The sequence below is a fragment of the Pristiophorus japonicus genome, chromosome 16 (genome assembly GCF_044704955.1).
Source record: "Pristiophorus japonicus isolate sPriJap1 chromosome 16, sPriJap1.hap1, whole genome shotgun sequence".
Lineage (NCBI taxonomy): Eukaryota > Metazoa > Chordata > Chondrichthyes > Pristiophoridae > Pristiophorus > Pristiophorus japonicus.
Window position 1 is genome coordinate 60693067 of NC_091992.1, and position 23595 is coordinate 60716661.

At 44.8% G+C, this 23595-nt stretch overlaps 1 protein-coding gene across 4 annotated transcripts in view; it reads left to right on the forward strand.

Annotated features, from left to right (window-relative positions):
- zzef1 (zinc finger, ZZ-type with EF hand domain 1) overlaps window positions 1–23595 on the forward strand; it is a 254920-nt gene that overhangs the window by 89338 nt on the left and 141987 nt on the right. For all 4 annotated transcript variants that reach the window (XM_070857376.1, XM_070857378.1, XM_070857379.1 and 1 more), the window contains exons 18-19: window positions 2499–2613; window positions 19503–19662. In XM_070857376.1, coding sequence (XP_070713477.1) covers window positions 2499–2613; window positions 19503–19662 — 275 coding nt within the window. The remainder of the gene's footprint in view (window positions 1–2498; window positions 2614–19502; window positions 19663–23595) is intronic.

The window sequence follows — 23595 nt, forward strand, 5'->3', positions numbered from 1 at the left end:
AAGTCCATTACCCAGCGCAAGTGTATGACCTTTACTCCCCCCCGGGTGTGTCTCACTTCTCTCTTTCCCCCTCCCCCCCATCCCCTTCCCGTCCCTCCCTCCCTCCCAAGCTATCAAGCCATCCCATCCCCTTCCCTGTGTGTGTCTCCCTCACCCCCACCCCCTCCCTCCCTCCCCCGCCTCTCTCTCCCTCACCATCTCTTCCCGCCGCCTCCAGGCTCGGAGGAACATCATGGTCAATCGCAGGGCCCCACTTCCAGTTCTGGCTTCGGGGCGTGGGGGGGGGGGGGACACATACAGAGTCCAGAGGGCGCAGGTGCAGAACGAACAGAAAAGGATTAGTACAAATAATCACACTAGAAAATACCCTCTAAATGACCTCAGAAGCTTCTAACTGACATCACATCTTTTGCTGTTAATTGGACACACCAGTTACACATTTGTCCAGCTTAGCTGCAGAAAAATATGCTGCATGTTACCTGGGCCTTACACTAAACATCCGTAAGACATAGGTCTTCCACCAACCTGACCCTGCCATGCAGCACTGCCCCCCGCCCCCCCCCCCCCCCCACCCCCCCCCCCCCCCCAACCCCCAGACATCAAAATCCACGGCGCGGCCTTGGACAATGTGGACCATTTTCCAAAACCTCGGGAACCTACTATCAGCAAGGGCAGACATCGATGACGAGGTCCAACACCGCCTCCAGTGTGCCAGCGCAGCCTTCGGTCACCTGAGGAAGAGAGTGTTTAAAGACCAGGACCTCAAATCTGGCACCAAGCTTATGGTCTACAGGGAGTCGTGATACCTGCCCTCCTGTATGGCTCAGAGAAGTGGCCCATTATACAGCAGACATCTCAAAGAGCTGGAGAAATAAATCCCACCAACGCTACCTCCGCAAGATTCTGCAAATCCACTGGGAGGGTCAATGCACCAACATTAGTGTTCCCGCTCAGGCTAGCATCGAAGCACTGACCACACTCGACCAGCTTCGTTGGGCAGGCCACATCATCCGCATGCCCGACACGAGACTCCCTAAGCAAGCGCTCTACTCTGAACTCCTACACGGCAAGTGAGCCCCAGTGGGTAGAGGAAATGTTTCAAGGACATCTTCAAAGCCTCCTTGATAAAGTGCAACATCCCCACTGGCACCTGGGAATCCCTGGCCCAAGACTGCCCAAAATGGAGGAAGAGCATCTGGGAGAACGCTGTGCACCTCGAGTATCGTCGCCAAACGCAGGCAGCGGAAGGAGCATGTGGCAAACCAGGCTCCCTATCCACCCTTTCCTCCAGCCACTGTTTGCCCCACCTGTGACAGAGACTGTAATTCTCACATTGGACTGTTCAGTCACCTGCCTATGATGATGATGCATGTTAACTGTTATAATGCTCCTGTCCTTGCAGAACAGCATGTCCTCCAACATGCATTGAGCAATTTCATGAGAGCTCTGCTAGTTAATCTAAAATAAAACTCTAGACATATGTTACTAATGCATTTGGGACTATAAATGGATCCATGAGGAATATTTCTAGTGCTCTTCCAAGATGTTGTTGTAGCTCTTTTTATATCTGTCTACTTCCAGCCCTGTAAAATGGAACAATACTCATTCTATCCAATATAATCTTTTTTGGGATTTCTAGTAATGAAATATTCATATTCAAGTTTATAAAAACAAATCCAGAAACCACATTGTGCTTTAATGTACTCCGGGGACACAGTTTTCTGACTGCGGTGCGTTAGAGTTGGTCTGTTGTAGATAATGGCCTTGAATTGCGATTGCTCAACTGTGGCTCCAGAATTCCAGTGGCATTATTTCTGTTCCACCCTACAAAACCTGCTCTGTTCCCTCCCCTCTCCACGTCGGAACGTAATTAATTAATGTTCTGGTGGAATCCATGCAGGAATGCGTCTCTTTTACATTATTGATCCATAATAGAGAGAGAGGAAGACTTGGATTTATATAGCGCACCACCACCACCACCGGATGTCTCAAAGCGCTTTACAGCCAGTGAAGTACTTTTGGAGTGTAGTCACTGTTGTAATGTGGGAAACGCAGCAGCCAATTTGCGCACAGCAAGCTCCCACAAACAGCAATGTTATAATGACTAGATAATTTTTAAAATGTTGATTGAGAGATAAATATTGGCCAGGACACCAGGGATAACTCCCCTACTCTTCTTTGGAATAGTGCCGTGGGATTTTTTACATCCAGCTGAGAGAGCAGTTTAATGTCTCATCCGAAAGATGGATACTTAGTCGTAGAAAGATGCGTTGCCAGCCTGGATGAGTTAGTAATTCATTTGACTACATAAGAGACAACTCAAACTGAGTATCTATAATGGCGCCAAATATATTTTGTTTCTTCCACTCTTCAGATGTCCTATGCAGCAGTTTTGATGCCCATTTGTGCATGTTATATTTATAGATGTAAGTAGTTTTGCAAGCCTAGACGAGTCCTACAGTTTGATGGTTGTAATTTGTGTTTTATTTCTGCTATAGCAATCGGGATCCAAGTGGACTGCTTCAGTTGCCGCAAAAGGGAGTTCCAGCAGAGTTTGACATTAACCCAGTAATGATGGTCATGGATACCTTGCTGTTGGTGGCAACACGAGAGGTAAGACGTTTGTTGTCTGTGCTCCCAGAGTGAGTGAACAAATGAGAGATTTGCTGATTTTGATCACTTGGACCCAATAATAAAGATTTGGGGGGAAAGGCTAGTAACTTGCAACATGAAGCCATGATCATTTTAGTCTTATTTTTATAAAGAAATGATAATTGGTTTCCTTACTTAAAATCAAGCCTTAATGAAAATAGATATTTGCCTGTATTTCAAAAGTCTTTTGTCAAGTTTTATTTTTTTTAATGGAATAGACCAATAACCTTTACTTGTGTAATTAACAGTCTCTAACTATGATTTTGATGTCCTCCTTCTAAGAACATAAGAAATAGTAGCAGGAGTCGGCCATTTGGCCCCTTGAACCAGCTCCGCCATTTAATAAGATCATGGCAGCTCTGATCTTGGGCTCAGCTCCACTTCCCTGCCCGCTCCCCATAATCCTTTATTCCCTTATCATTCAAAAATCTGTATCTCCACTCATCTCAGTTCTGAATGAGCGACTCCTTATTAAACTATGTTTCCTAGTTCTAGATTCCCCCACGAGCGGAAATATCCTCTCTGCATCTACCTTGTCGAGCCCTCTCAGTTTCTTATGTTTCAATATGACCACCTCTCATTCTTCTAAACTCCAATGAGTTTAGTCGTCTCCTCTCCTCCCCACCAAAATAATAATTTGTCAATTCTGATAGTTGCATCATACTCAAATAACTAGTAGCTGATATTGAAACAATCCCTTCATGATGTGGATGTGTTATCCTGCAGTCAGCATATATTAGTGAAATGTTCTGTGCTCGCTGACCACCCTGGGACGATTTACTATGTTAAAAGTGCGTTATAAATGTAAGTTGTCGTCCACTGATCGGATCTGATGGCATTTTGTGCCTGTCACAGCTGTAAAGTTGCATTCCGAACGAATGGGTATTAGTATCTGGAATGCACAATGTTGCAGCGTAACTTATTGAGAGATCCAACCCTCACCTTATGTAGCAGATTTTAGAATAACTTCCGATTTTACATGGATTCAACCTAATTTGGGGCATCCAGTCTGACTCCGATTCTGTTTCTGTTGCCTTTCTATGACTGTGCACTAACCAGACTGCACTGTGTGTCTGAAGGAGAGTAATTCCTCCGATCCTGCAGTCTGGGTCAGTGATGTTGGAGAGGCCTGGAATAGGTTCTGTGCTCAGAAACCCCACAAAGCTAGGTGGGAAAGTAAGCTGTGAGGAGGACACACAAGCGTTGTAAAGGGTTATAAGACAGATTAAGGGATTAGGTGAGAAGGTGGCAGATGGAGTATAATGTGGGGAAGATAAATTATTCACTTTGGCAGGAAGAAAGGAAAAGCAGAATATTTTTTTTAAAAGGGTGAGAGGCGAGTAAATGTTGGTGTTCAGTGGGATTTAGGGGTTCTTTTACACAAATTACAGGAAGTTAACATCCAGGTACAGCAAGTAATTAGGAAGGCATATGGCCTTTATTGCAAGAGGGTTAGAGTATAAGGGGAAGGAAATCTTGCTGCAATTATATAGGGCGTTGATACCTGGAGTAGTGTGTGCAGTTTTGGTCTCTTTACCTAAAGAAGAATATACTTGCCTTGGAGTGGGTGCAGTGAAGGTTATCTAGATTGATTCCTGGAATGAGAAGACTGTCTTATGAGATTGAGAAGAATGTGCCTATATTATCTGGAGTGTAGAAGAATGAGGGGTGATCATATAAAATTCTTAGAGGGCTTGACCGGGTAAATGCAGAGAGGCTGTTTTCCCTGGCTGGAGAGTCTAGAACTAGAGGTCATAGTCTCAGAATAAGGGGACGGCTATTTAGGACTGAGATGAGGAGAAATTTCTTCACTCAGAGGGCTGTGAATCTTTGGAATTCTCTACCCCAGAGAGCTGTGGATGCTCTGAGTATATTCAAGGCCGAGATCGATAGATTTTTGGGCACGAATGGAATCAAGAGATATGGGGATAGGGTGGGAACGTGCAGTTGATGTGAAAGAGTTTGGACTCTCACCCAGCCTTCTAGTATCCCCAGGCCATGCATCATCTGTAGTCAAGAGAGTCAGCCACCATCTGGGGACCAGATATTGGGTTTAAGCTTTAAATCAGAAGGCATTAGAAATCCGATCCCATTCCAGTGCAGCAGAATTCCTGCATAACCACAGAATATATTTGTCATCAACCCCTATTATATTCTCTTATAACTACATGAATTCCATTAGCTTCAACATTTGAAGTGTGAAGTTTTTGTAGAAACTTTGAATTCTGCTCAGCTGATGAAAGAACCCTGGTTACGTGCCTGATGCATGATTGCTCATGTGGCCTGGGCAGTACAGATGAATGCCTTGCATGCTGTCCACTGTGTAGAGAAATTGCCATAGACCATCATATCACCCACTGGTGATAGTGTCACTGTGCTCGTGTCCACTTCCTATATCTCGGGAGCCTCCTATCAACAAGAGCAGGCGTCGACGACGAGATCCAACACCGTCTCCAGTGCGCCAGTGCAGCCTTTGGCTAACTGAGGAAAAGTGTTTGAAGACCAGGCCCTCAAAACTGCCACCAAAGCTCATGGTCTACAGGGCTGTAATAATACCTGCCCTCCTGTATGGCTCAGAGACATGGACCATGTACAGTAGACACCTCAAGTTGCTGGAGAAATATCACCGACGATGTCTCCGCAAGATCCTACAAATCCCCTGGGAGGACAGGTGCACCAACATCAGCGTCGTCATTCAGGCTAACATTCCCAGCATTGAAGCACTGACCACACTTGATCAGCTCCGCTGGGCAAGCCACAGTCTGCATGCCAGACACGAGACTCCCAAAGCAAATGCTCTACTCACAGCTGCTTCATGGCAAACAAGCCAAAAGTGGGCAGAGGAAACGTTACAAGGACACCTTCAAAGCTACCCTGATAAAGTGCAACATCCCCACTGACACCTGGGAGTCGCTGGCCAAAGACTGCCCTAAGTGGAGGAAGTGCATCCGGGAGGGCACTTGAGTCTTAATGCCGAGAGCGCAGGCAGCGGAAAGAGCGTGCGGCAAACCAGTCCCACCCACCCCTTCTCTCAATGACTATCTGTCCCACCTGTGACAGAGTCTGTGGCTCTCTAATTGGACTGTTCAGCCATCAAAGAACTCACTTCAGGAATGGAAGCAAGTCTTGCTTGATTCCAAGGAACTGCCTATGATGATGGTATTAACTAGTCTGTGTCTGTAGTCCTCTCCACTGTCACTAGCTTTCCTCTCCTGGATCGGGTGATGCGATCCTCCATGTGACTCAAAGTTGTAGTTTGCTTTGAGTCATTTCAAAGGCTGTATTCAGAGCATGTTGTATTAACCCAACATCGAGGTAAGTTGGGGCAGGGATGCATTAGAATGAGTTACACAAATGGGCTTCCACTCGTAGAATCAGTTGCTGATCCAACCAACGGAACTATCTGGAGGTGGGATTCAAGGACACAATTTGAATTCTCGAGAGTCCACTTGATGTCTTTATGACCTGCTGGCTAGAAATGACAGAGGTGGTGGTAGGGTGCCCCATGGTGTATCCTGGTTTATGAAGGGTGCCCATGAATTGCAGCCTTGCATTCCTGAGGCTACTCCTATGTGACATTTGAATCTGCTTCTCAGGAAATTTAATTAATGTGTTGTGAGCTTGGTTTTCGTTCACCAAATACCCTGCCAGCTCTCCTCTCGTTGTTGGTGAGAGATGCACCGTTTCTGATTTGATAAGGCACTTCTTCCTTTACCCATCTTTTGGCTAAGGTTCTTTTTAAGCTTCATTTGTCTTAGGAAATTGTGTCTGCCACCTTTGAAAGGAAGTAACTTAGTTAATGTGCATAGGGCACTCAGCCTTCACTGCATGAAAGCGTTTAGTTGATCTCGGCAAATTTGTCTTGTTTCATAGAAACATAGAAAATAGGTGCAGGTGTAGGCCATTCAGCCCTTCCAGCCTGCACCGCCATTCAACAAGATCATGGCTGATCACGCACCCTAGCACCTCCCCCCCACGCCCCCTCCACACCCTCCTGACCCCCCCCAGCCGCAAGGACCACATCCAACTCCCTCCCGAACACACCTAATGAACTGGCATCAACAACTCTCCGCGGCAGGGAACCCCACAGGCCAACAACTCCCCGAGTGAAGAAGTCTCTCCCAATCCCAGCCCCAAACAGCCCACCCCACCCCCCCATCCCAAGAGCGTGCCACCCCCCCGCCCCCCCCGACTCCGGACCCACCCAACACCGGGAACATTCCCCCCGCACCCAACCTGCCCCGTCCAGTTAGAATCCTTCCCAAATGCCGAACACCCCCGGATGTCGAGCCCCTGGCCACGCCCCCACGACGCCAACCACACCACATCCACCAACCGCCATCTGCGCAGTCAACCCATCCACCCCACTCTGAACACTCCCCGCACCGAGGCACAGAGCCCCGAGGCCCGCCCCTCCAACACACTTCGCTCCCCCAGACCTCCGCTGCAATGTGGCCCCTCCTGCCCCCGCCCTGGGTTTCTCCCCCCCACTCCCCCCCCCCCCCCCCCCCACCTCCACCACTCTCCCCTCCATCCCCCGCCCCCGTTTCCTTTGGGATTTAGACTTTGGCAAAATCCATTCCTTTAAAGTTCACACATTGAATGGTGTAGCTAATGGAATTCACGAGTAGTTACTGGAGAATATAATACGTGTTGATGACAATTATATTCTGTAGGCATGCAGGAATTTAGCTGCACTGGAATGGAATCGGTTTCTGATGTGTTATATTTAAGCCTTCTGATTTTAGGTTTAAACCCATAACTGGTCCCCAAAAGGTGACCTGTCTTGACTCTGTCTCTGCTACTCTCTGGACATATCGGGAAAAATTAGAAATTATTGCACTAATGTAGTGAGCACCTTTCGGGCTAACATGAGGGTCACTCGTGGACATCTGCAGTTCGTCAGCCCCGGAGTGGTATCATGTCTTGACCGCTCAGGATGATGGGTGCTTTGGCACTGCTTTGCTGCAACCCTGCTGGGAGGTTTATGTTCTCAGAATCTCCCAGTTTTTCTACTAATTTTGCGAGGGGTGAATGCAGGTCGAAGAGTCTAACGTTTAGAGAATCTATGGGGAGTCGCTGCTACTTTTGCAGGATCTGCTGACTAGATAGACTAAAAGGGACTGTAGTTTCTGGCATTGAGGAAATGCACCTGATTTAATTTAATAGTGACTTAAAGAAAATGTTCTTTTAAAAGGATATTGTGATGATATTCCAGAACGCTGTGTACTTGGCGTCTTCCATGTTCCACTTCCGACCCCCCAATATTGTAGTCTTGGTTTATTCTTGAAGAATTGTATCATCGCAGTTATCAATAGAACTAGTTCACAATACCACTTTTATTAATTAGACTGAGTTTTTTTTAAAGTACACACCACTCAATTCTCAGTGTGATGCAGCAATCCAGATATCAAAAAGTCCATTACCCAAACAGTACAATGTTTACTGCAACAGTACAGTGCAACATCCCCATTGACACCTTGGGAGTCCCTGGCCAAAGACCACCCTAAGTGGAGGAAGAGCATCGGGGAGAGCACTGAGCTCCTCGAGTCTCATCGCCGAGAGCATGCAGAAATCAAGCGCAGGCAGCGGAAAGAGCGTGCGGCAAACCAGTCCCCTTCCCTCAACGATGTCTGTCCCACCTGTGACAGGGACTGTGGTTCTCGTATTGGGCTGTTCAGCCACCTAAGGACTAATTTTAAGAGTGGAAGCAAGTCTTTCTCGATTGCGAGGGCCTGCCTATGATGATGACAGGACTACAGATCTCAAAGTGCCCACTTGACTCAGACCATGCAGTGAGGCCTCAGTTGATCTGTAATTTTTCTCTTCAGCGACTTTTTAAATCTACTAAAACATTCAAAGCTTAAACCCCGTTATTAATCCCAATTCTTTGAATCGAAGTTGCAAGGCTTCACTACAGAATGTAAAAGCAAATCAAAATTCCCAAGTTGTGCCATTGTGGCAATCACTGATGATGATTCTTTAATTTGCAATGGCAAAATGTGCAGTGGACCAAGCTACGAAACAGTTTATAAAATGAGTGAAATCTGTTCTGACGTTTTTTTGAGGAGGTGGTTGTAATAGCAAAAAGGCACAAGAATGAAGATGTGAATTTAGCGGCCAGCAGATGTGTGTGAAGTTGTGGGACATCGATAACTTCACAGCATGTAGTTTTTAATCACTTTTTAACATCATTATGGGCTGGATTTTGCGGTCAGCGGTGAACGAGAACGGACTTTCTGATGAGTTTTGCACTGGAACTTACTGTGATTAGAAAGCTGTTTTAGCGCAACACCCTGATCCAGGAAGTGTAAGTTAGAATAGTTAATTCATTGCCAAATCATGTATAGAAAGCGGAATAGAGAAGGAAAGAAAGATGGGATTGAGAGAGAGATAAAAGACAAAGGAAAAAGTTTACTAATAAAATTACTTGCATAAAATCTCCAACAATAATTAAATTCTGAAGGAATGAGACTACACACTTGTAAAAGTTAATTTTCAGTGCCAGAAAGGTTCTTTGGTAGTAATTAAGACTTACCACGCCATTAAAAATTCACTTACACTTGAACGGACAAGCCCTAACTTTTTTTTTAGTGAGTATCTATCATGCAAGTACAGCAACTTCACGTGTTCCCTGTGTTTCAATACCGAGTCTCTCGGTGAGATACTGTTGTAGCGCAGCTTCTGGAGGGGCAAGACAACTTCCTGATTTCCGTGTTTAACTGCGCATGTTTGGACGCCGGATGTTACTGTCGGATTTACTCAATAACGGTGAGTGCTGATTATTTCTACTGCAGAATCCGAGCCAGTGGAGACTTTTAGTGCCTGCAGCTGTTATTTTATTGCCCCTGAGCTTATTAATCAGTAATTTATAAAATGATATTACACACATACTTCAGAGCTGAGATGGTAGATAGTAGTGGAAAGCGAGGCGGCTGTCTTGTCCCTTTTGAAATATTGATAGCCAGACAAGGCATGTGGAAAATATTCCTTTGTTTTCATTAAATTTTGTGTTTTCACACACTGTATAGCAGTGGAAAACAAAGCCTACCTATTGACCATTAGGATACCCCAGTTCAACGTCTGCACGCAGTGAGTGAATGAGAAATTAAACGATTCTTTGCTCCTGATTACACAAAAGTTAAAGATTAATACAAAAAACTAACGACAGTATTTCAAGTGACTCCACTTTCTCATTGTTATTAGTTGCGGCTGAAAGAGCACAAAATCCAGTTGAATGCCACCTGCTTCCTCTGTACTCTCGGTACTAGAAGAATGTTTTCTATTTCCGCACGTTTGGAAATACATCGAATGTCCATAATTAAACGACAACCTTCTGTTGGTAATTTCATTTTCCTTGCCATCTATCATAAGTTTCAATCCTATGGCTGTCGAAATCCATAAGATCGGTATTAATCTTGCTGTAATGTAATCCAGTTGTGAATTGCGGAGCTTATTTAGTAGAAAATCTTGCAGTCTAATTTTCTTTTCAGAAAGAATGCACCCGAATAAGAACATAAGAAATAGGAGCAGGAGTCGGATACATGGCCCCTCAAGCCTGCTCTGCTCGCCATTCAATAAGGTCATGGCTGAACTTGTGTATCAACTCCACTTTCCCACCTTATTCCCATATCCCATACTGATTAATAGTTGTCTTTCTTTTCATCATTGGTTTAAACTTTCTGCATGTTATCTCCATTCCTCGTGCACCATGGTTTGATGCTGCACTTGAGGGACCAGCCACGGCACTCGCTTGGTCGAGTGTTTGTTGGCAGTTTCTTCGGTTATGTTGCAATTTAATGTGATTCATTACTGCTTTAACTATTAATCCTTTGCGCATGGACTGATTTAATTCTCCCTTCGCATCTATCAGATAATTGTTCAAGTTGCCTGTAGTTACAAACTTTTTCTTTAGGAGCCAGCTTACTTGTGGAATCCGTAATAGCAAAGTTGTTCTCTCATTCATTTGATTCTTTGCTGTGTGTAAATCTGCGCATAATTTTTGGATTGATTGTTTAGAAAGGAGTTTCAATATTTTTCTGCATTCCTTGCTTTCATAGCTCCGGATTCTTGATACATCATTTGTCTGACTTGCACCCCAGAGATTTTGTATGATGATTGCAAGATCTTTCTTTTCAGTCCCCTGGTCAACAATTACATGATTATATCTCAAAATACGTGTATAGCAGATTTCTTGTCAGACCCTTGTAGGATAACAGTTGCTTGGAGGAGATGGTGTTCTCGATGATCTTCTTGATCAGCTCTCTTTGACTGTATCTCGAGCCATGCTCTGGATATTCCTTGTCTACTCTTTGACAGATTTTTCTCAATTCCTGTTCATTGCATATGTTGAGAATACCTTTCCAACCAGTCATCTCTGCATCGTCTTGTTTGTGCTGCGGAACCGTAGCTGCAGGTATTCAGTGCAGTTTCTCTGAGGTTCTTGAAACGGAACTGTAGGTAAAAGAGCTCAGTGTTACATAATGCTGCCTACAAAACTCTCAGCATAATAAGGGATGGGCTCATAGTATCAGTAGAATGACTCATCTTTTCTGTTGTAATGCCAGCCAAGTATTACAAAACCAAATGTTTAACCAAATATTAATTCTACTTATTTGCATGCAAATTACAAGGCCATGTTTAGGTTTCTGTGTGACTCCAGAACAGAGGGCAACATAATTTGTAGTGTCTCTAGTTTCTAATTTTGTTCATTTTAATGAATTTAGCACAACCTTGCATACGGCCTATCGCTCGCTTTCCTCCGAGAGAACACAAGTCCTTCCACCTGAACGATCTGCCGCTTTTTTTTAATCCTGCCAATCTGCACCTCTTCATTGCTTTTCTTGATTTTGTTAATTCATAATATCATAAGATTTAGATTAGCGATGGAAAAGGACAGGGAGCAATCTAGAGTAAAACATACTTAATTGGAGGAAGACCAATTTCAGTAGGATGAGAACGGATCTGGCCCGAGTAAATTGAAATCAAAGATTGGCAGACACAACTAGTGGAACAATGGGCTGCCCTTTAAAGAGGAAATAGTTCGGGTACATTCCTATGAAGGGGGGTTTGGGGGGTGGAAGAGGCAGGGCAACTAAAGTCAGAGAGCTCCCTAGATGGCGAAAGAGATAGAGTAAGATGAAGCAGAAAAAGAGCACGTATGACAGATGTCAGGTTGAGAATACATCTGAAAACCAGGCTAAATATAGAAAGGTCAGAGGGGAAGTGAAAAAAAAATAAGAGGGGCAAAGAGAGGGTATGAGAATAGAATGGCAGCCAACATAAAAGGGAATCCAAAAGTCTTCCATAGGCTTATAAATAGTAAAAGGAGTGGGGCCGACTTGGGACCAAAATGGAGACCTACGCATGGAGGCAGAGGGTATGGCTGAGGTACTAAATGAGAACTTTGCATCTGTCTTTACCAAGGAAGAAGATGCTGCCATAGACATAGTGAAGGAGGAGAGAGTGGAGCTCTGGATGGGATAAAAATGAATAAAGACGAGGTAATAGAAAGGCTGGCTGTACTTAAAGTAGATAAGTCACCAGGACCGGATGGGATGCATACAAGGACACTGAGGGAAGTGAAGGAAGAAATCGCAGAGATACAGGTCATAATCTTCCAATCCTCCTTCGAAATGGGAGAGGTGCCAGAGGACTGAGAATTGCAAAAGTTACATGCACCCTTCTTCAAAAAAGGGTGTAAGGATAAACCCAGCAAATACAGACCAGTCAGTTTAACCTCGGTAGTGGGGAAGCTTTTAGAAACAATAATCGGGGACAGAATTAACAATTACTTGGATAAGTGTGGATTAATTAAGGAAAGCCAGCACAGATTTGCTAAAGGCAAATCGTGTTTAACCAACTTGATCGAGGTAACGGAGGATTAATGAGGTCAATGCAGTTGACGTGTACATGGATTTCTAAAAGGTGTTCGACAAAGCGCCACGTAATAGGCTTGCCAGCAAAGTTGAAGCCCATGGAATAAAAGGGACAGTGGCAGCATGCATACGACATTGGCTAGTGGTGAACGGTTGTTTTTTGGAGGAAGGTATACAGTGGTTCTAGGGCCGCTGCTTTTTTGATGTATATTAATGACTATCATGTGGGGGTATAGGGCACAATTTCAAAATTTGCAGAGGACACAAAACTTGAAAGTATAGTGAAGGATAATGCTAGACTTTACGAGGACATAGATGGGCTGGTGGAATGGGTGGACACATGGCAGATGAAATTTACTGCAGGAACATGTTAAGTGATGCATTTTGCTAGAAAGAATGAGGAGATGAAATATAAACTAACGGGTACAATCCTAAAAGGGGGGGGGTGCGGTACGAACAGACAGATCTAGGTGTATATGTGCACAAATCGTTAAAGGTAGCAGGGCAGGTTGAGCAAGCAGTTGAAAAAGTGTGGGTATTATGATGAACCTGTGTAAATCACTTAACTGGAGTATTGTATCCAATTCTGGGCACCGCACTTTAGGAAGGATGTGAAGGCCTTGGAGAGGGTACAGAGGAGATTTACAAGAATGATTCCAGGGATGAGGGACTTCAGTTACGTGGATAGACTGGGGTTGCTCTCCCTAGAGCAGAGAAGATTGAGAGGAGATTTGATCGAGGTGTTCAAAATCATGAGGGGTCTGGACAGAGTAGATGGAGAGAAACTGTTCCCATTGGGGGAGGGGACGAGAAGCAGAGGACACAGATTTAAGGTGATTGGCAAAAGAACCAAAGGCAACATAAGAAAAAACCTTTTTACGCAGCTAGTGGTTAGGATCTGGAATGCACTTCCTGAAAGGAAGCAGATTCAATCGCAGCTTTCAAAAGGGAATTGGATATGTAACTGAAATAAATGTCTTTGCAAGGCTACGGGGAAAGGACAGGGAGTGGGATTAGCCGAGGTGATCTTGCAGAGAGCCGCATGGGCTTGACGGGCTGCCTTCCGTGCTGTCACCATTCTATGATTGTATATTCTGAAGAATAGGCTCCAGTATTCTATCCTTCACCTCCTGGCTATCCGACTTTTACACACTTGTCGAATTCAGGTGAGGGCAAGATCAGGCTCAGCAGTGTTGTGCCCATGGGTAAATAGCCCAACCTACTCAACCTATCTTCATAAGTCAACCCCCTCATCTCTGGAATCAACCTAGTGAAAGGGCAGGGGAGTGGGAATAGCTGAAGTGCTCTTGCAGAGAGCCGGCATGGACTCAATGGGCCAAATGTGGCTGCCTTGCGTGCTTTAATGATTCTATTGATATTTATTCTCCAATTGTTTACATCTCAGGAAGAATAGTTTTCCAGACTTGAGCCTACAGACCTATCCCAACTTTTGCTTATTCATTGGAATCATTGTACATCTGAGAGCTATTTCCCACTTGAGTTGTGTTTTGGGAGATTAGCTCGTTTACCCGATGTATGATCGGCCTGTGGTCGGAGCATCCTATATCTTTCTATCTTATCCATTGTTTTTAAACTTTCATCTTTAACACGATGCAATGTTTTGCATTCATTTCCGTCAAATCCTACACAGAATAAGCCATCAACTCCAGTAATTTCAACACGTACTAGCCAATGCGCAACATGCTAACTAAAACTTTGAATTGGATCCAGAACTTAATTTTGGCAAGTTATTATGCACACACAAGTCTGTATGGTGTGTAAAAACCAGCGCGATAATGGGTTGAAACTGTTTTTACATTGGATATTGAACCAGTTCTTGTGTTGTACAATCAACAGTTGGTGTTGTGGCATGGCGAGAATACAGAACTGCAAAATTTTGCAGGAAAAATGTGAGTCATCTGAGTCACTAGATAAATATATCTGCATACCAAATATGCTGTTATCTGAGCTTGTTTGGTATTGTTGTTGCACCACAAAATAGACAAACCAATGTTTATTTCATCTAACCTTTTCATTTTTGAATGATTCTTCACTTTCTATCATAGTTGCCCTGTGTTCGTCAGATGATGAAGTTGGGGAAGCCCAAAATGAAAGCCTTGTTCAGTATCAGTTTAAAACTTTCTTCCCTTGAATAGATAGCCATGAGTAATTCTACTGATACTGTATGGTAAGCCCATCCCTTACAATGTCGAGAGTGTTACTTTTATTGCAGTTAGTTTGATTCTCGTTAGTGTTACAGGTAGAAACTGATTGTTTTCCATTCACAGACTTCCAGTTGAATAAAAGTTAATAAATGACATTCGCAAAGCTGGATGGAGAAGAGTTTTAATTGGTGATTGTTTCCTTTGGCATGCTGTAGTCTGGGCTGACTGGGCTGTTGCTCACACTGCAGAGAGCGCCTGGTCCTTTCTGAAATCGTCACCATTGGACTACTGTCCTTACCTCCAGCATTGGCTTAATCAGGCTCTGACTGACTCGTCACAGGGTGTGAATATTGTCCTTCAAGCACACTTCTACTTATTACATACTAGTAATATGGGAAAAGGAGTCTTATCATGTGGTGGGCGTGCTTCAGGTCATCCATGCCTCTGCACCAGTGTCAGATCTCCAGGGAAGATTTTAATGTGGATCCAGTGTTGAAAGTGCACTGGCTGTAGTCATCAGCACAGTATACTGCTGAGGGGCAGCTTTGTGCAATTGAGTTGACGGTTGAAAGACAAACAAAATGGACATCCTGCACTTGGTCATTGAAACAGAGTAGGCGTTTCTGTGTGAAAAGCCAGTGTGCTATTTGGGCTATCAGTAAGGGAACATAGTTCACAATTTAATGAAGCTCGTATTCCATTAAGTCTGTTTCAAACTGCTTTATTGATTTGTGTCATTAGTTCCAGAAGTGGCAATGCTCAAAGAATTAAAAAGGGCCTGTGTCAATCTTTGATACTTCCTGTACTTTATTGGTAAGCACGAGCTAGCAGAGATGGAATAAGTCAGGAGAAGGTGCCCCGTGCAGGGAGGCTTAACCCGACGATTGAGTTGGTGCTCGTAGGGAGGGCAGGTAAATAGGTTCTCAGCACAATGACTTGAGATGGAAAGGTGTGTATTCTACTCCATTTTCATGGCCTCCTTTTTAATGTTCTGACAAATGGCTCTGGTTGACTTGGATGCACCTCAGCAAGAGACTTTATAAGGGAAAGCAACATTTCATGATCAGATTCCAAATGGATTGCTGATGTAGATTTGCCAACCATTCCTGAATTTTTAATGAGAAAAATAGGCATGCTTGATAAATTTTTGGATAGAACTGCAACTTGTTTCAAGTACCATTCAAATTGATTTAAAAAAAAAAAAATAAATGCACTAATCTGAATGAATTACTGAATTGCTATTCAGGGCTGAGTGAGATACTGTGTTAGAAACGAGGAAATTGTTGATGCAGTCAGCATCTAATAATTCTTTTTTGGGAGGGAAAAAGAATGATGGGTCTGAAAGCAGATCCAAATCAATGTTATGGCTTAGTTTAAAATAAACATTCTAGTGGATTAAAAGCCTCGAGTTCACGTACGAAATGGAGAAAGAATAAAATACAAGTTATGGCCTTTAATACACAAACTGCAGTGTTCCCATCTCCTTCACCTCGACACCAGTCCGCAAGATGGCAATCCTGTTTATGCCACACAAGCAGCCATGGACACTCCAGGCAGAAGCAATTAGTGCCCTGTTGAGCCTTAAATTCAAACAGATTCTGTAAAGTAAATTCTTTTCACCTAAATTAATGGACGTGTTAGTTTGCAACACCTAAAGCTCTGATTGGGTCCCCTTGATCACAAGACTTGATTGCTAATTGGTCGCCTTGGAGAATAAGACACACCCAGCAGTTTCTCTGGAATGTGTAATTAGAACTGCCCAGCCTACGTGACCATTGACTTTGCAAACTGTAATTCGAGCCATTCTGACTGCAGACAGAACCGAGCTCACTTGGAACATGCAGGGCTCACTCGCGAGTTACGATCTTCTCCCACCCCATCCAAACAAGTTCCTGCCCCCACTGCTCACGTGTTTGATCTCTTTCCCCACACCCCCCACCACCGTCGAATGATGTCACTTGCCACACGCACCGAGCTTTCCAAGAAATCCAGCAGGTGTAGAGAGAGGAGAGGGAGAATGTGGTGCAGGTGTAAAGTGGGTGGGGTTCGAAGAAGGTGATCCACCTTACCATCTGGATCACGCTCTCTCGCTCAATCCTCCCTCCTCTTTAGCCCTGGATCACATTCTTCCCATCCCCACAGTGCTGTCCATGTTCTTACCTCCCCACCCCCGACCAAATTCCTGACCTCTTCCTGTTCTCTCTCTCTCTCTCTCTCTCTCTCTCTCTCTCTCTCTCTCTTCCCGCTCTTTCTCCCCTCCGATCCATCACCCCATCCCCTCGCTCTGCCTCCCCTCGCTCTGCCTCCTGCCACTCTTTCTGTGCCCCTCTCCCCCAGTCTCTCTCTCTGTCCCACTCGCGCTCGCTCGCTCTCTGTGGCTTTCTCCCCCTCTCTGTGCCCGCCCTCGCTCGCTCTACCTCTGCCCCACTCTTTCTCTCTTCCCCCACCTCCGATTTCCTCTCTCAGAAGCCCGTGAAAATGTTCATGTAGATAATCTCAGCGATATTCTAGGCAGGCATCGTTGTTGGTATTTCTCCAGCGACTTGAGGTATCTACTGTACATGGTCAATGTCTCTGAGCCATACGGAGAGTGGGTATTACTACAGTCCTGTAGACCATGAGCTTAGTGGCAGTTTTGAGGGCCTGATCTTCAAACACTCTTTTCCTCAGGCGGCCGAAGGCTGCACTGGAGGCGGTGCTGAATCTCGTCGTCAATGTCTGCTCTTGTTGATAAGAGGCTCCTGAGGTATGGGAAGTGGTCCACGGTGTCCAGCGCTGCGCCGTGGATCTTGATGACTGGTGGGCAGTGCTGTGCGGCGAGGACAGGCTGGTGGAGGATCTTTGTCTTACGGATGTTTAGCGTAAGGCCCATGCTTTCGTACGTCTCAGTAAATACGTCAACTATATCCTGGAGTTCAGCCTCTTCAGCCGTAAACTGTAGCTCGACGACAGAGGTTGGGGTGGTCTTGGACCTGGCCTGGAGACGGCGAAGGTTGAGCAGCTTCCCACTGGTTCTGTAGTTTAGTTCCACTCCAGCGGGGAGTACAAATCCCCTGGGAGGACAGAGGCTAACATCTCCAGCATTGAAGCACTGACCACACTTGTGGCCTACCCAGCGGAGTTGATCATCATTCGCATGCCAGACACGAGACTCCCAAAGCAAGCGCTCTACTCTGAATTCCTTCACGGCAAACGAGCCAAAGGTGGGCAGAGGAAATGTTACAAAGCCTCCCTGAAAAAGTGCAACATCCCCGACCGACACCTGGGAGTCCCTGGCCAAAGATCACCCTAAGTAGAGGACACTGACCACCTCGAGTCTCATTGCCGAGAGCATGCAGAAACCAAGCGCAGGTAGCGGAAAGTGCGTGCAGCAAACGTTTCCCACCCACCCCTTCCCTCAACGGCTATTTGTCCCACCTGTGACAGGGACTGTGGCTCTCATATTGGACTGTACAGCCACCTAAAGACTCATTTTAAGAGTGGACGCAGGTCTTCCTCGATTCTGAGGGACTGTCTATGACGATGATGATTCTAGGCAAAAGACCTGGAGATAATCCAAAAGCCCCAGTAGCAGGCTCGGGCTTGAGCAGCAATGGGCTCCGTAACGTGGTTCGGCCCCACTTCCGGCTTACTCATATATCGCACTGTGCATGTGTGACCGGATCGAGAGTGCATGCAGAAAAAGGGCCGGAATCCACCCCGCGCATGCGCAGAAGGGAACACAAATGTTCGCGCACATAATCACTCTGTAGATTAATAGGAATAAACTGCACTCCCAACACAGGTGGCCTCGGGCTGTGTTTACACAAATTATAGCTTGAATGCACAACAGTTGAGTATTGTTTCCATGTCTTTTGTATTGGATAGAGTTCCATGAAGGGAAAATTAATGCCTCTCTCAAATCCATTGTGGGAAAACTTGCAGATGGGATCTGGGGTCGTGCTTAGAAAGATGAACGCATGTGCATGTGTGCTGCCCAATGCAGTTTAAATTGTTTGTGCGCACTCAAAAGGTGTACAATCACACTTGCAGCTGCATCATGTAAAAGTGTCTATCATTTAATTAAGGCATCATGCATGATGATTTATCTCTGAAAACCTGCAGTTGACACCATGCAGACCTGATTACTGCTACTATTACTTTCGTATGGTTGTAGCAAAGCAAATCAATAGCTAAGTTGGATATCCAGGCCAAAGCTTCCGGTGTAACAGCGTGGATCTCTTATAGGCTGCCTGCAACTTTCCTCTGAGGGCAGTGCTCAGTGATGTGCTCCAGGGTCTGATTAGGAGCTGCACAATCGCATGATGGGGATGTTTTAATCTTCCATCTGTGGAGAACCTGACTAAGTTACATGGATGTTCAGAGTTTCAGGTTTTTAAAAATGTACTCCGTGTATGTTCAGACTTGAGGTTTCTTTCAGAAATGGGTGGGGTACAAATGGCTTTAATTAGTCACAGAAGTTTGAAAGATTTGTGTGAGTGATCAGAATTTCTGTATTTTGTTTTGTAGTGCCCCACTCCTGTTTTCATGACACTAAGGCCCTTGCAATTGGCATCTGCTTCCCAGGGTCTGGCACAGCCAGCTGTTGGGAATTACTCTGGCCAACAACGGGGAAAATCCATTTCTATTGGGTCTCCCAGGCTCCCAGCCTCAGCGAGTTCCGGCAAGTTTACATCCAGGCTGCAGTTGGCTGCGCAGACCCTTGCATTGGGAGCCGGTGCCACTGGCGTGAGTCTTGGTGCGATATCGAAGCGGCTTGCCTTAAAATGCACGCATGTTGATGGGTCTTTGTGCTTGTTGCTTTCAGTGTGAGTTGATGGTCGTCAACAGCTCGTTTGGGAAGAATGAAGCCGTTCTCGTCAATCTGCTGTGGGCGTTGCAGGGCCACCTTCTCTCCTGGTGCTATCTGCAGCTGAAGGGGAATGATATCTTGTCTCTCCGTCACGCAAGAGAGATCCTTCTCAACTGTATGTACCATAGGTTTCACACTCTCAACTCCTGTTCAAATGGGCCTAAATTGAAATGGAAATGGCGTAAAATAAAAAGTATTGAGAGCAGCATCCAAGTGATTGCCCCTGTAAATTTGAGCTAGATATGGACTCTGCAAATTCTTTGAGCAGCAGCTGAGAAACTGCCTGCAAAATGTGGCTAGCACTCATCATATTTCCTGATTGGAATGTACCAGACTTGTTTAATTTCAGATACTTTGTAAAAGTTGGTTTTTTATCCCAAATGTAAAGTAAAAGATTCAAGTAAATACACATCACTGCAATCATTAACTACTGCCATATTTGGATCCAACAATCTGGGCTCACTTACAGTAGCATTTTACCCTTTCAACACGATAGTTCCTTCTTTGGATTTTACAGCAGAATTAACTTTCTTTAAAAAAGAACTTTCATTTATATAGCGCCTTTCACATCCTCAGGATGTCCCACAGTGCTTCACAGCTGATGAAGCACTTATGACGTGCAGTCCCTGTTGAAATGTAAGGAAATGTAGCAGCCACTTTGTACACAGCAAGGTCCCACAAACAGCAGAGAGATAAAATGATCAGATAATCTGTTTTCAATGAAATTTGTTTGAGGATAAATATTGGCCAGGCCACTGCGAGAACTCCCCTGCTCTTCATTGACCAGTGCCGCGGGATCGTTTATGTCCACTTGAGAGGGCCTACTGGGCCTCAGTTGAACATCTCATCTGAAAGACCGCACCTCTTGACATTGGGTGTTTTGAGTTGAGTTCTAGCATTCAAAGCTTCACTTAAAGCATTCAGAACTCGTGAACGTGAATTAATTACTAAATGGCTAACAGAATAGAGTCATAGTTACAGGTTGGATGCAGGAAGAATGTTCCCAATGTTGGGGAAGTCCAGAACCAGGGGTCACAGTCTAAGGATAAGGGGTAAGCCATTTAGGACCGAGATAAGGAGAAACTTCTTCACCCAGAGAGTGGTGAACCTGTGGAATTCTCTACCACAGAAAGTAGTTGAGACCAATTCACTAAATATATTCAAAACAGAGTTAGATGAAGTCCTTACTACTCGGGGGATCAAGGGGTATGGCGTGAAAGCAGGAAGGGGGTACTGAAGTTTCATGTTCAGCCATGAACTCATTGAATGGCGGTGCAGGCTAGAAGGGCTGAATGGCCTGCTCCTGCACCTATTTTCTATGTTTCTATGGCACAGGAGGCCATTCGGCCCATCGAGTCCTTGCCAGCTCTCTAGAGCAATGCAGTCAGTCCCATTCTCTCGCTCTATCCCCGCAGCCCTGCAAATTTATTTCCTTCAAGTGCCTATCCAATTAATTTTGAAATCATTGATTGTCTCCGCTTCCACCACCCTAGTCAGCAGTGAGTTCCAGGTTTTACACTCGCTGCGTAAAAAAGTTCTTCCTCACATCCCCCTGTATCTCTTGCCCAAAACCTTAAATCTGTGTTCTCTAGTCCTTGTACCATTAGCTAATGGGAACAGTCTATCTCTGTCTACCTCATCCAAACCCATCATAATCTTGTACACCTCTATCAAATCTCCCCTCAACCTCCTTTCCACCAGGGGGAACAAGTCCAGCTTCTCCAACCTAACCTTGTAGCTAAAATCCCTCATAGAAACATAGAAAAAAGGTGCAAGAGTAGGCCATTTGGCCCTTCGAGCCTGCACCACCATTAATATGATCATGGCTGATCATGCAACTTCAGTACCCCATGATCCCTTTAGCCGTAAGGGTCACATTTAAGTCCCTTTTGAATATATCTAATGAACTGGCCTCAACAACTTTCTGTGATAGAGAATTCCACAGATTCACAATTCTCTGAGTGAAGAAGTTTCTCCTCATCTCGGTACTTAATGGCTTACCCCTTATCCTTGGACTGTGACCCCTGGTTGTGAACTTCCCCAACATCAGGAACATTCTTCCTGCATCTAACCTGTCCAGTCTCATCAGAATTGTATATGTTTCTATGAGATACCCTCTCATTCTTCTAAACTCCAGTGAATATAAGCCTAGTCGATCCAGTCTTTCTTCATATGTCAGTCCTGCCATCCTGGAATCAGTCTGGTGAACCTTCGCTACACTCCCTCAATAGCAAGAATGTCCTTCCTCAGATTGGGAGACCAAAACTGTACACAATATTCAAGGTGTGGCCTCACCAAGGCCCTGTACAACTGCAGTAAGACCTCCCTGCTCCTATACTCAAATCCTCTCGCTTTGAAGACCAACATACCATTTGCCGCCTTCACTGCCTGCTGCACCTGCATGCCAACTTTCAATGATGTACCATGACACCCAGGTCTCGTTGCACCTTCCCTTATCCTAATCTGTCACCAATCAGATAATATTTTGCCTTTGTGTTTTTGCCACCAAAGTGGATAACCTCACATTTATCTATATTATACTGCATCTGCCATGCATTTGCCCACTCGCCGAACCTGTCCAAGTCACCTTCCAGCCTCTTAGCATCCTCCTCACAGCTCACACTGCCACCCAACTTAATGTCATTTGCAAACTTGGAGATATTACATTCTGTTAAATCTCCTCTGCACCATTTCAAGGACCTTCAAATCCTTCCTAAAGTGTGGTGACCAGAACTGGCCTAACCAGAGCTTTATAAAGGTTCAGCATAACTTCCCTGCTTTTGTACTCAATACCCCTATTTATGAAGCCCAAGATCCCATATGCTTTGCTAACTACTCTCTTAATATGTCCTGCCACCTGACCCCCAGGTTCCCTCTGTCTCTGCACCCTCTTTGGAACTGCACCATTACATCCTATATTGTCTCTCCACATCCCTTCTGCCAAAATGCATCACCTCACACTTCTCACTATTAAATTTCATCTTCTACTTGTCTACTCATTCTTCCAGCCTATCTATGTCCTGTTGCAGCGATTGGTATCATCCTCACTGTTTGCAGCACCTCCAAGTTTGGTATCATTGACAAATTTTGAAATTTTACTCTCTATTCCAATATCCAAGTCATTTTTATTTTATATACATACAAGAAGCGGTCCTAGCACTGACCCTCGAGGAGCACCACTGTCCATAATCCTCCAGTCTGAAAAAATAACCATTTACCACGACTTCTGTCCTTAAGCCAATTTCTTAACCAAGCTGACACTGACCCACCTATTCCATGATCCTCAATTTTGTTAACCGGCCTTTTATGTGGTACGTCATCAGATGCTTTCTTAAAATCCAAATAGACATAACCATTGCATTCCCTTCATCAACATTCTCTGTTACTTCAAAAAATTCAATTAGATTAGTCAAACACGATCTGCCTTTACAAATCAATGCCGGCTCTCCTTCATTAACTTAAACGTCTCCACACGCCTGTTAATTTTTTTCCCTGATTATTGTTTCTAAAACCTTACACCCCACTGATGTTAAACTGACCAGCCTGTAGTTACTTGGATTATCCTTGCACCCTTTCTTGAACAAGGGTGTCACATTTGCCACTTTCCGATCCTCTGGTACCTCCTTTGCAAAAAGGGAAGATTGGAAGATTATGGTCAGCCCTTCTGCTATCTCCACCTCCTCTTCCCTCAGCAACCTGGGACGCAAGCCATCCGGACTAGGCGACTTATCCACTCTAAGCATATCTAGCTTTTCCAATACACCCTGCCTATTAATTTTCACCCCATCTATTACCTGTACCATCTCTGCTCCTGATATTTTGTCAGCATCCTTTTCCTTAGTAAATACCAATACAAAGTACTCATTAAGCATTCTAGCCTTTCCCTGCACCTGTAAGCATAAATCGCCACCGTTGTCCCTAATAGGCCCCACCCCGTCTCTTGCTCCCCCCTTACTATTCACATGCTGGTAAAAGATTTTTGGGTTCCCTTTTATATTAACCACCATTCTATTCTCATATTCTCTCTTTGCCAGTCTTATTTTCCTCT